At 39.9% G+C, this 13,664-nt stretch overlaps 1 protein-coding gene across 1 annotated transcript in view; it reads left to right on the top strand.

The window, feature by feature from the left end:
- The window catches only part of LOC110302750 (calcyphosin-2-like), a 37,807-nt gene that overhangs the window by 13,183 nt on the left and 10,960 nt on the right, over positions 1-13,664 (top strand). The window contains exons 8-11 of the mRNA XM_085842583.1: positions 6,518-6,592; positions 7,300-7,348; positions 8,091-8,209; positions 13,331-13,517. Of these exons, the coding sequence (XP_085698709.1) occupies positions 6,518-6,592; positions 7,300-7,348; positions 8,091-8,209; positions 13,331-13,517 (430 nt within the window). The remainder of the gene's footprint in view (positions 1-6,517; positions 6,593-7,299; positions 7,349-8,090; positions 8,210-13,330; positions 13,518-13,664) is intronic.

The following is a 13,664-nucleotide window of genomic DNA, read 5'->3' as shown; positions in this document are numbered from 1 at the left end:
GAATTTTGATGGGGATTGCATTGAATCTGTAGATTGCTTTTGGCAAGATAGCCATTTTTACAATGTTGATCCTGCCAATCCATGAGCATGGGAGATCTTTCCATCTTCTGAGATCTTCTAGAATTTCTTTCTTCAGAGACTTGAAGTTTTTATTATACAGATCTTTCACTTCCTTAGTTAGAGTCACGCCAAGATATTTTATATTATTTGTGACTCTTGAGAAGGGTGTTGTTTCCCTAATTTCTTTCTCAGCCTGTTTATTCTTTTTGTAGAGAAAGGCCATTGATTTGTTTGAGTTAATTTTATATCCAGCTACTTCACCGAAGCTGTTTATCAGGCTTAGGAGTTCTCTGGTGGAATTTTTAGGGTCACTTATATATACTATCATATCATCTGCAAAAAGTGATATTTTGACTTCATCTTTTCCAATTTGTATCCCTTTGATCTCCTTTTGTTGTCGAATTTGTTGATAATTTATAAATCCCCCATAAACTATATAAAATAATCTACAAAGTGATAAACTATAGCATGACATGCATCGAGGAAAAACATGTTTAGTTTAGTGACCATCCACATTTGACTTGCATTTGGTGCTAATCAACCCTGGGGCCTTCCTTATGCTGTGTAAGTGCCAGCAAGTACTTCAACGTCACTGTCCTCAACTTGAATCTTTCTGTTCATAAGGAAAGTGGTGGCATTGTGATACTAGATAAAGGGGCTTCCCAGTTCTCATCTTGGCTTTCAACAAGGTCTGTATCAGTTGAGAGCTTTTGTCTTTCTGAAGCAACTTTCTCCTGTCATTAGATGTGACAAATGAATTCCATATCACCTACATATTTGCTTCCTGCTTTCAAACATGTTCTGTATCCCAATACATCTTTAATCCTCAAGATTTTGATTTCTCTCTCTCTCTTTTTTTTTTCTAATCTAAATTTTCTTACATGACCAAATCTGCTTTAATTTTCCTCCACAGCAATTCCAGGTTAGAAAGTATGTAGTCCTCCAGTCCCGGGAAGCCCTTGACCCATTTCATTCTCTCAACTCTGATATCCACTCTGTCAGCCAAGACTCAGTCCTAGCAAAATATATTGATTTGTCCTGTTGCCCACTACTTGTTATTGCCTCTTCCTATCTTCTGGATAATTTCTTTCAGTCCCCACTGGGTTTCATGGAGTCTCTATTAACCTTTCATTGGCTTATCATCAACCTGCTCACTAGAGTGAAACTATTGAAAGATAATCAAATCATCTGTCAATTCCTATCTCAGTCCCAGGAAATCCAATAAAGCTTAGGTATCGGTTCTATGAAATGTCAAAATTTAGTAGCTAAAAGTAGTTTTTGCCCATATGTCTTTCGAGTAGCTGTCCAGGCTTGACTTGTCTAACCATGCTCTTTAGATAAATTACAAATTAACAAAATAAATCATGTCAGCTCTGAGCAGAGATCTTAAGAATCTGCATGCATCTCCATTTGTGCTTTTGTAGCTTTTTCCAACTCTAAAGGATGCTTGGCTCCTCCACGGGTCTCCAGAAAAAAGATTCCTCTATAAATGCAGCTAGGCTACTTAGCCAGGAGCACCCTTGATCAGCAGATTTCCAACCAACTCACATTTGCCTGACTTGGTTAGAACAGCAGAACCATCCATAAGTACATTCCATCTAAGTGAGGCCACAGCAGGCATATGGATCAGAAGTGCTGATAACCCAGGCCCACTGCTGCCTGCTGTTGGACCCCACCTTCTATCTGTTCCCCAGTAGGACTCTACTCTTTCCCACCCTGTTCTCTCCTGTGCTCCATGCACATCATCTTGCTACATTTCTAGAACATGCCAGGTCCTCCTGGTGCCTATTTTCTTTTGCATTATTTTCTCCTCTCTTCTGATGGTCTTTTCCCTAGAAATCTATGCTACTGTGCACTAATTTCACTTCATACTCTTATGTGGAAGTCACATGATGCAGCTTGCCATGGACACAGTACTAGTTAGGGGTACCATTGCAGTTATAAATCAAAATGGCGGGGGCTGGTGAGATGGCTCAGTGGGTAAGAGCACCCGACTGCTCTTCCAAAGGTCCAGAGTTCAAATCCCAGCAACCACATGGTGGCTCACAACCATCCGTAACGAGATCTGGCGCCCTCTTCTGGAGTGTCTGAAGATAGCTACAGTGTACTTACAAATAATAAATAAATTAAAAAAAAAAATCAAAATGGCCAACACAAGTTGGAGTGGAAAGGGTTTTTTTTCTTTGGCTTACACTTCCACATTGCTGTTTATTAGTGAAGGAAGTCAGGAAAGAAACTCAAATAGGGTGGGAATCTGGAGGTAGGAGCTGAAGCAGAGGTTGTAGAGGAGCACAGCTTATTGCCTTGCTCCTCGTGGCTCACACAGCCTGCTTTATTTGTAGAACCCAGGACCACCAGCCCAAGGATGGTATCACCTAAAATAGTCTGCACCCTTCCCCATCAATCACTAATTAAGAAAATGCTTTATAGCTGGAGCCTATGGAGTAATTTTCTCAGGTGAGGCTCCCTCCTCTTAGATGACTCTAGCTTGTGTCAAGCTGACATAAAATTAGGCAGCACAAACACTCAATAAGTAATTGATAAATTCTAGCTCATAAGTTCAAATCTACTCATTATTTCTCCATCCATATCAACCATGAACATGTAGTTTATTCTGTAGTCTCCTATTTAATTTATTATCTGTCCTTCTCTTTAAAGCGTGTGCTCCCCAAGGGCAGGGCACTATGGGAGCCTTCTCAGTGCAAGGTGGCATTCCTGTGCTCTGGGGCAGTGTCTGTAAAGTGCGTACTCTTGACCAATCAATGGGTGAGAACCAGAAATGACGGAGGACTTACTGGGAAGCATCAGAGCTGAGCTTGTCATTTAGCCATTCGACTGAAGGACTTGGTGGAGCTTTTCTGGGTCTCCACTTCTTGACGCTTGTCTCTGCCCAGAGAACCTCAAAATCTCATATAACTCTAGCATTCTGTGTGAGTGTAGATAACCTCAGACTCAGACGGTAGAACTGTGGCGAATGTGCACATATACGATGTGGAAAGGGAGGGAGAGAAAGAGAAAAGAAGAGATGAGATGATGCTTTCTTGGTGGTTGTTTTTAATTTAAAAACTTTCTTGATCCTTAGTTAAAGCAGTGGTTCATTGGTTTCATAAATAAATAGGATCTAAAATAAGGCATAAAAATATCTAAAACTTTCTTGGTTGTTCCCGTTATTGATGAAACGAGCTCCCGAGTCCTATTTCTCAAGGGCTGTTTCGTCTTCAGTGTTGAAGGCTCATGACACCTTTAAAAAGTATTTGCTCGGTTGTCAGTTTTATAACATAATTAATTTATGTCGAGACCTTCACATGTAAGTACTGGATTTACTTCACCCCCTTCCCCCAACATTTCTTCCCTCTAATTCCTCCTGTGCCCTCGATAAAACTCATGGCCTCTTACTCTTTTATACACATGGATGTGCGCTCACGCACACACACACACTGATAAGTATAACCTGCTGGGTCCCTTTAGTGATGCTCATTTTTTTCTTTTCTCCCCCCTTGTTTTTTTGTTTGTTTGTTTCGTTTTTTTAAGATAGGATTTCTCTGTGTAGCCCTGGCTGTCCTGGAACTCACTCTGTAGACCAGGCTGGCCTCGAACTCAGAAATCTGCCTGCCTCAGCCTCCCAAGTGCTGGGATTAAAGACGTGGGCCACCATGGCGTGATGCTCATTTCTAATCTATCAGGGGACTAATCTATCAGGGGAGTCTTCTCAATGACTGATGCTCCACCCAGCAGACATTAACTCCCTGTAGCTTTTCATCGAAGCATTGGCCTTGTGAGATTCTCCTATCCACTTTAGTGTGTGTTGTCATTTTCCAGGTCTTGTTCAGGCAACCATATTGTTGAGGCATCGTAAGTGTAGCTTTTCTCCCTGTCATATACAGAAGATACTATTTGACAGCTGATGTCCCTGACCTCTGGCTCTTACAACCTCTCCTTATTCTCTCCTATGATGTTCCCTGAGCTTTAGGTATAGGGTCTGTGTTGTAGGTACATCAGGTGCAGCTGGGCACCCCACAGTCAGTTAGTCTCTGCATTTTAACCAGCTATGACTTTCTGGAATGGTCTCTGCCTGCTGAAAACCTAAGTAGAAGCTTCTTTGATGGAGGTGAGAGATACACTCATCTGCAGGCCTGAGGGTATTTAGAATAGAGTTAAAAATTATACTGTCTTAGGAAAGTGGTTCCTTCTCGGGCCCGTGACCTCATCAAACATGGTAGCTGGTTAGGTTTTCAGTGCCAGGTGTGAATTCTTTCCTGTTGAGCCTTAAGTCCAATTAGACAACTGTCCATTAACCCCAGACAATAAGCGCCACTGTCACACTGTCTCATCCTTGTTGAAGTCTCCAGACACTGGAGTTAGGAGGCCTGTTCATCACCTTTCCCCCTTGGCAGCTTGCCTAGCTTCCTCTGGGACTATAAGAGTTAGTCCTCAGGGAGAAGGCTTCTCGGTCAGATTCAGCTGGATTTCTTCAAACCCTCTGTCCAAAGTGCATCTTCAGCAATAGGATCCTACTTTCAAAGTCTAGGATGTAACCAAAGGCTTTGGCACAATTTTTCGGGGAGTCCTTGTATTCCCTTGACTAGCAACTCAATGGGGAGCTTCCTATCTTGGGCATTTGGAGTTTTGTTAGGTAATCTATGGTTTCTGGGAGGAGCACTAACACCCCAAATGGCGTGATAACTTTAACAAACAAAAACTTTACTAACACACGCACATACACACACACATACACACACACACATACACAAACAGACATACACACACACACATACACAAACACACATACACACACACACACACATACACACACAGAGACACACACACAGATATTACATGTGATATTAAGTAAACAGAGTAATATTCCCTATGGCTTTTAAAATGTCATTAGTTTTTATTATGTTAGTTTAATGATAAAATTTATTCAGATTTGTGAGCTCATCAGAGGGGAAAATGCCTAAGAAAGTAAAAAAAAAAAATTAAGGATAAATAGAAGTCTATATTCTGATTAAGTCGCAGTTTCCAAGGTAAGTGAGTTTGACAGTAGAAAGCCTACTGAGCTACTGCTGTGAGAACCCTATAATGATGACAAGCCAAGTCCACAGTTCCACTCCTGCATCCCATGTATGGACTATGGACTAATCTCCTTTCATACTGCAGTGGTGTTATTGATCTTTCCTACTACTGGCCTCAAGGTCAAGCAGTTTCTTAGTTCTCTTAGTATTTCTGAATCCAGTGTGCCTGTTATGTCTATTTCTAGGGTGTTGGACATAGGCCCTTGCTATCTTCTACCTAGTCCATGGCAGTGCCTTGATATGGTGCTGTGCCTCTTCACATTTGCATTCAAGAGTAAAACCTAATTAAAAGGGGAGCTGGGAAGTATAGGCTCAACTATTGAATTCCTCTGTGAAATGTATAGTATGACTGGGGTTTCTATCAATATTTAATCTTCACAAAAGTCATGTGAGGTAAGGTCCTAATTATGTGTATTATAACCGTGACCAAGGGAACTTAAATAAGAAAACATCTGCTGGGGTTGTGCAGGTCAGCATGGAGCTGGAGCAGAAGCTGAAAGCTTTCATCCCTGTGCTGAAATGAGAATCAGAGAGAGCTAACTGGGAGGGGGTGAGCTTTTGAAACCTTAAAGCTCACTATCAGTGAGCTTGGTTCATCCAGCACTCCTTCCCACCATTGTTGCAGTAAGGAGTAGCATCAGCTTCTTGTAATGGAAAACCTGATTGATAAGGCTCAATGTGTCAGGATTTATTTTCCCGTGTAACCACCTTCTTGGAAGTAGGCATATGTTGGTTTTGGGCATACGTCTCAATAATGCTGCAACTCAAGGCTGTATCCCTCTAATATTCACAGGCAGGGAACACTGCCCATCCTCCCATCACAAAGGACAAGAATCTTTCCTGTTGAGATTATTGGCAAAAGCAATTTTGTTGGTCATCGTCACAAGCACTAAGAATCTAAGTGCTGTGCTGTGAAGAAGGCAAAAGAACTGGGTTAGAAACAGCATTTGAGCTGATATGCAAGCTCAGGTCTGCAATCCCAGCTTTTGCTAGGCCAGCATATACTATATAATAATGGCATAATAGAAAAGAAAAGGACAGGGAATAGAAGGAGAAGGGAGGGGAGGGAGAAGAGAGGGATGAGGAGAGAGGAGGCAAGTCTACTGGGACAGCCCTAACCAAAGCTACTGTGCTCTGTTCAGGATGCACCTTTACCGTACCTTGTCCCTGTAGGTGCTGGCATGACGGGCTGATGTAGTGGAGAGTGTGTGTGGTTCAGACTGTGTATGCCTTTTGTGTCTTTATATATTCACAATCTGAATTTTAATTCTCATCTTTAATCTGTGACATTTCAAATTACTGCCACAGCCCCTTGGTGCATTTGTTGTTTTTATCAAGTGCAATTGTTCTAAAACAATAACTTACAAAATGTATTTTGACAGGATAAGAACCAACTCCACATTAACAGAGAATGACCTTTCTCAGAAAGTAGAATTTGAAGGGAGGGTCTTATCAAGGTAACTGTCACTTTATTATTATTATTTTTACTTCTGTGATCATAATAATGTATTCTTTTCTCTCATAGAAGTGTCATGATTAGACAAATCATACCAATACAGAAAAATGTGAATTTTTGAGTTATATGATTTTTAAGCAATGATTATTACTGTTGTATAAAATAGGACACTGTGGTGCAAATATTTTAATGAAGAGTATTTAAAAATTGATTTTATAAGTCTTTTGAAAAGATTGGATAAACTTGCCTATTACTAATAGAAGTTTCTTATCTATTTAGAAGTTAACTCCTATGTCAGGCGGTTAATTTAGTTTGAATAGTTTGAGTTAACAGATTGCTGATAAAGGCAAAGACAAAGAGGATGGCTTTTTAATTTTTTTTTAACCTCTGTTGTAAACTTGGCAAGCCCAGAGTTTTTAAGGGCCTTCTGCTTTATCTTATCTCTGTCATTAAGCTACCTGAGTTGTGACATAGCTGGACGTCCCCCACTGTAAAGCTTATGACTTTTTCTTTATCGAAATCTAGCTCAGTTGGAGATTTCTGTAAGTGATAGCACATTTTCCCCAAAATCTGCAGCGACCCTTATTAACTGACACACACCCAAGGGAGTTACAGTATCACCACTTGAGATGTATGATCTTAGTTTATCACTTACTTTTAAAAAAATCACCATGTTTAAATATCATTGGCATCATCTTGTTTTTCTATAAATGGACGCGATGCCTGCTGGGAACTAATTGGGTTTTTCTTTACCCACGTCTGTTGTTGTTGTTGTTGTTGTTGTGTTGCTGTGATAAAATACCATGAAAAAAGAGGGAGAAAAGGCTTATTTGGCTGGCAATTCCAGATTGTAAGTCACCATCACAGAAAACTCAAGGTGGCAGGGCAGGAACTTGAAGAAACATGTCATGTTATATCCACAGCCAAGAGCAGAGAATGATGAACCAATACTGCACACATGCTAGGGCTCAACATGCTTTCTCCACTGTTAGACATCCTAGGATCCCCTGCCTAGGGAATGATGCCACCCACAGTGGATGGATCTTTCCAACTCAATGTTATGAAAATAAGGCCCCTTCATGCTCGCAGGTCAGCCTAATATAGACAGTTCCACACTGAGACTCCTTTCCCAGGCAATTCTGCATATTATGTCATGTTGACCAAACTGACCATCACAGAGATCACCACACATTTAGCAGAACTCATGCCATAGCTTCTGTGGTTCTTATCTAATAATACATGGATTTTCTTTTAGTCACATGACTGTTGTATACTATGTTAGGGTTTTTTTTTGGGGGGGGGAAGATTACTTCATTTTTCTATAGTATTAGTTGAATGTAGTCCTTAAATATTCTTCGAATCTACTATATTTTGTCCACATTTAGAACATACCAAGGCAACTATGATAAAAACCAAGTCTCTTCCATCAGAATGAGTTGTATTTTATTTTTGAATATTTTCTAGCTTTAAGACATTTTTTTGTCTGTTCATTTCCTCAGGGTGCAACTTTGACATTTTTGAGCTGTGATCAACCTAGCCTTCCAAAGACCATAAAAGAAAATGCATTGCTTAGACTTCGAATTACAAATATTGATCAAGTAGCTTTGAATTCTCTGAAGTAAGTCAAACGCATGTGTCATTTTGAAAGTACATGATAACAGCATAATTTTGACCTCTAAAGGAGTTTCTATCACAAAGCATTTCACATTTCCGAAGGTTTATAGTTTACAAATCATAGCTGTGTATATCTATATTATGTCCTGTATTATAATCAAGATTACTTCATGTTTTGAAACAGATGTGGCAATTAAAAATTTTAAATTGTTCTATTTTATAATCAAGAGAATTTATTAATTTATTCTTTTATTTTTTAAAGTGCTATCAAAAGTGGGGCTTTAAAAGATAGGTTATCAGCCCAGCATCATAACTGATTCCTGCATTGTTGGTGTGATATTTTTTATAGCACAAAAAGCCAAGACCCCTATGGTGATACAATTCATTCATTGACAAATATATATATAGTGAAACAATAATGTTACAAATAAAAAATTACATTGAAGGCTATTTTAAATAATAGAAATGCACATTCTTCTTGTTGAATATTTCTTGACAGTAATTATTATTTAAATGGTAATAATTGATATATTATATATATATTGATATATTATATATATATGGGAGTGTAGTCTATAATCTAGCTCTGAGAATCTTTATTAATGCATCTTCAAGGCATTAAAAGTCTATTTACAGTTTATACTTTGTAAGCTAAAGCTGCTTTTAAATAGATAATTATAGTTACATATTTAAAAACATTAAAGCAGTTATGAAAATTAATATCTTCAAAGATTGGAGTACTTTTATAGCTCTGGTTTTAATTCTCCATGGAATCAAAAGCCATGGGCAGAAGTGGGCCTTCCTCTAGCTTGTACGCCTCCACAGCTGTTGAGAGCATCGTTGAGTCTGGAGTGGGGAAGCACAACTTAGCCTGTCTGTTCTCACTTCCAGAGCGGCCTCTGTGGAACATGGGGAAGAAGATGCAGTCAGTCCAGAGGCTCATGATCAGCTGGTGCTACAGGCCATTCAGGGTATGCTGTGTCTTCTACACCCTCACACACAATTTTCCTCATCATCATTTAGAACAGTATTTGAGATACTTCCAAAATTTATAGACTTCAATTTATAATTTTATTTTTTTAAGAAAGTACACAATATACTTTATAGAAACAGTACATATTTTGTTAAATATATATATTTTTTAATCAGAGACATTTATGTGAATAGTGAATCACTGACAAATCCCATCACCTGAATCTTAAAAATAGTATTTATTTTACATAAAATCTACACATTCTTCCTTAATAGAGACTGTTGCCAATAAAGCTTGTCTCATGGTATCTTTGTGTGTGTGTGTGTATATATATATATATATATATATATATATATATATATATGTGTGTGTGTGTGTGTGTGTGTGTGTATACACATATATACACATAGGTGCTGTGTATGTGTATATATATATATATATATATATATATATATTCAGCCCTCTAAAACTTTTATATATATAAAAGTATATATGTATATGTACTTTCATATCTATATCTATATCTATATCTATATATACATATACATATACATATATATACACACACACACATATATATATATATACAATGTTTTAGGGGACCAGGGAGATGACTAAGCAAATAGGAGAGCCTGCCACTACTCCAGAGGACGTTAGTTTGGTTCACAACCCCCACATCACGTAGCTCACAATCCTCTGTAACTCCACCTGTAAGGGATCTGAGGCCCTCTTTTGGGCTCTATGAGCTCCCATAAGCGTGTGTGCATTTACCCTTACACAAATGCACAAATACGTAAACATTTAATAAAATAAACCTTGACACCCAAATATATACATAAATAATAAAGTAGTTTTTAAAGTATTTTTAAGTTTTTTATTAGTGATACTAAGCAAAAGGATATAGTTATAATAATAATTTTAGAAATATTCAATAATATGAGTTGAATTATAAGCTAAATAAAGTGTAAAATTGACCTTTTTAATGGTTTTTTGAGACAGGGTTTCTCTGTATAGCTCTGGCTATCCTGGAACTCACTTTGTTGACCAGGCTGGCTTCGAACTCAGAAATCCACCTGCCTCTGCCTCCCGAGTGCTAGGATTAAAGGCATGCACCACCATGCCCAGCTAAAACTGACATTTTTAAAAATTAAAAGTATATTAATTTATTTGTGTAATGTGTGTTTGTATGTATGATACCGCATACAAGTGAGGTAAGATGACAACTTGCAGAAGTCAGTTTTTTTCCTACAACTCAAACTCAGGTCGTCAGGATTGGCAGGTACCTTTCCCCATTGACCATCTCCATGGGCCATGATATATATGTATATGCATATGTATATGTATGTGATGTGTATATATACATATGTGTGTGTGTGCACACGAACATATATGTGTATCTGTATGTATATATACACACACGTGTCTATCTCTACTTACACATACATTTGTACATACACAGATACACTTACACAAGGGCTCACACTGAAACTCCGGTAGATTGCAGCTCACTGTGCACACCTGGCTGCCCTAGAACTCACGGCGATCCTCTTTCCTTATCTCCAGAGTCTGGGAGTATAGGCAGGAACCACCATGTACCTGTACTTGCCTAGACGATATCCTGAAGAGACTAGTGGCTTAGTGCCTGACATATCTCCAGCTCACTTTCTGTTGAATGTGCTCTGACGTCTGTGAGCAGATCCTGCTGTTCCGTAGGCACACAACTTTGTGTAGATCCTTTGCAACTCTTTTTCCACCTCTCAGTGAGAGGAATGTCTTATTACCTTTCCCTGGGAAGCCAAAGGGAACAGAGGAAATGTAGATAGACTCAGGACACTGAAACATCCTTACAATTGTCTAAGGCCTGGCCTTCTAGCTAGTGCAGTGTACTAGGTGTTACATACAATTCCTCTATTGGATTCCATCATCGAGGAGGGAGGAATGTATAAAACAAATCATCACAGAAGTCAATATATACTTCTAGGATTTTGATGAGTCCTGAGATACTATTCATGATCCGACATTAAGGAAGCGAGCAGCTGCCTGGATGGTTGCCTGAGACTGGCGCCGCCCTTGTTAGCAGGTCTTTCTCTCTGCTCTGTCATCGCCAACAGTTTTTGTCCCTAGTGAAGGTCGTGACAGTTGCACTCTTCTTTTCCAATGTATTCATTGTAGTACGATACAGACAGCATTCTATGTGCTAGAAGGAGTGTTTAGGAGCCAGAGACCTCTAGAATTTTCTGGATAAAATAGTTGCTATGAAGATGTAAATATGGACTAGGACACCACAACACAAATGCCATTGACACATTTTGTTCCAGCTTTCAACTTTTAAACTACTTAAAGTTTTTTGAACTGATATTTTTGGTGTGTGATTTACCGGGGATCTATTCTGAAATTCAGTAGGGTAAATAAAAAAAATAAGAAAGATATAGGGCAGTTAGATAAAATGATCTAAAGAAGAGAAACTAAGATTGTATTCTTAAGACTTTGAAATGTAAATGAAGAAAATACCTAATAAAAAATATTTTAAAAAAGACTTAGATTACTTACTTATGACTAAATAGGAACATTGTTTCCCAGTATGTAACATTCAAGAGTTTCACCACACAGTGCTACTGTAGCTCTGATGTATCATGAATATGCAGTTGTGTACTGGCTAGTTTTGTGTCAACTTGACACAGCTGGAGTTATTACAGAGAAAGGAGCTTCAGTTGAGGAAATGCCTCCATGAGATACAACTATAAGGCATTTCCTCAATTAGTGATCAAGGGGGAAAGGCCCCTTGTGGGTGGGACCATTTCTGGGCTGGCAGTCTTGGGTTCTGTAAGAGAGCAAGCTGAGCAAGCCAGGGGAAGCAAGCCAGTAAAGAAAATCCCTCCATGGCCTCTGCATCAGCTCCTGCTTTCTGACCTGCTTGAGTTCCAGTCCTGACTTCCTTTGGTGATGACCAGCAGTATGGAAGTGTAAGCCGAATAAACCCTTTCCTCCCCAAATTGCTTCTTGGTCATGATGTTTGTGCAGGAATAGAAACCCTGACTAAGACAAATTGGTACCAGCATAGTGGGGTATTCCTGTGACAACCTGACCATGTTTTGGGGAGGACTGTGGAAGGACTTTGGAACTTTGGGCTTGAAGATCCATTTGTTCTTAAGAGCTCTGTCAGATGTTGTGTAGGAGCTTGGAAGATAATGTTGAGAACAGTGCAGAAGATGGAGGTCTGGCTTGTGAAATTTCAGAGGGAAAATTAAAGACTCTTTTCAGGGTCATTGCTGTTTTTGATTGTGAAGATTCTGTAGTTCTGGTTAGCTACGACTGAAGAATCAGCTGTGATAACAAGATACCAGAACTACTAAAGCAAAAACTTTACATTACTGGGACTATTGATGCTGGTTAGCTGGAGCTAAGAAATTAGTGGTGATTAAGAAGAGACCAGCATCGTTGAGGTGACATCTTCTGGGAAGTGCTTTCTGAAATCACAGAGGCTGTGTTCCAGAGATATCCAACTTTGTACCTTGTGCTGTGGCTGAACTTGGTAATGTGTAAGAGTCGCCCAGGTGGTACTGGTTTTGAAGGCATGAAGGGGTCATGCAGAGCAGCTGAGGCTCAGCACTGTGAGAGGCCATGGAAGGCCATTGGTGAAGGTGCAGCCTCAGTTGCAATTGACGGCCCAGGACTGAAGGGGTCATGCAGTGTTTTGGAGATGCCAGTACCATGAGATGACCATCAAGAGCAACAGCAGTGGAGTACAGGCATCTGGAGCCTAGAGGACCATGCGTGTGCTACAAAGGGCATGGCTGGAGAAGTGACCCAAGCCCTTGGAGGAGCCCAGAAGATCGTGAGTTGGATCCCAGACATTGGACGGTTGGAGATTGATTTTTGGTTTTGATTGTGATTCCTGGAAATGGGCATAGATTCACTCTAGAGAAGCTGTCCCCGCCAGCCCTGCCACCCTCTGAGATCAGGAGTTGGGGAATAAGAAAGAAAGAGGAGAGTGTTTCACAGAGATGGGAAAGAATGGGAGAGAGATCCACAGGACATGCAGATTCATCCACGATGAGCTGGGCCTCCTGTATTTCAATCAGGAAGAGGAATGAGAGACAGAAACCACTCCCTTTCCCTTCTGAGCTATACAGTTGGGCCACTTTGTCCCAGGCCTTTTGATGCCACCAAAGAGCCGCTTTGGCCAAGAACCATTAGTTGCCAGGGGAAGGAAAGCGGACCTTCGACTGGAAAGTCTGTTGAAGCTGGGTTCCTCATTCCTGAGAGCAGAGCTGTCTGCGAGAACATGTTTGTTCCACACAAAAGTGTTGTATGCCGGCCCACAGCCCACATGAACCGGGTACATCTGGGAGGCAGGCTGGGGCTGAAAGAGACAGAGAGTGGTGGGAGAGATTAAGTTTGGTGCCCCAAAGCCTTGTACGCTGTACTCGCAAGTTTTGCTTGTAGGTTAAAAGTACACAAACGATTCAGATGTGGATTCTTTTGT

The sequence above is a fragment of the Mus caroli genome, unplaced genomic scaffold, assembly GCF_978045245.1.
Source record: "Mus caroli unplaced genomic scaffold, Mus_caroli_1 scaffold_9, whole genome shotgun sequence".
NCBI lineage: Eukaryota > Metazoa > Chordata > Mammalia > Rodentia > Muridae > Mus > Mus caroli.
The sequence above is the reverse complement of the archived record's forward strand: the minus strand, read 5'-3'. Positions and strand labels throughout refer to the sequence as shown.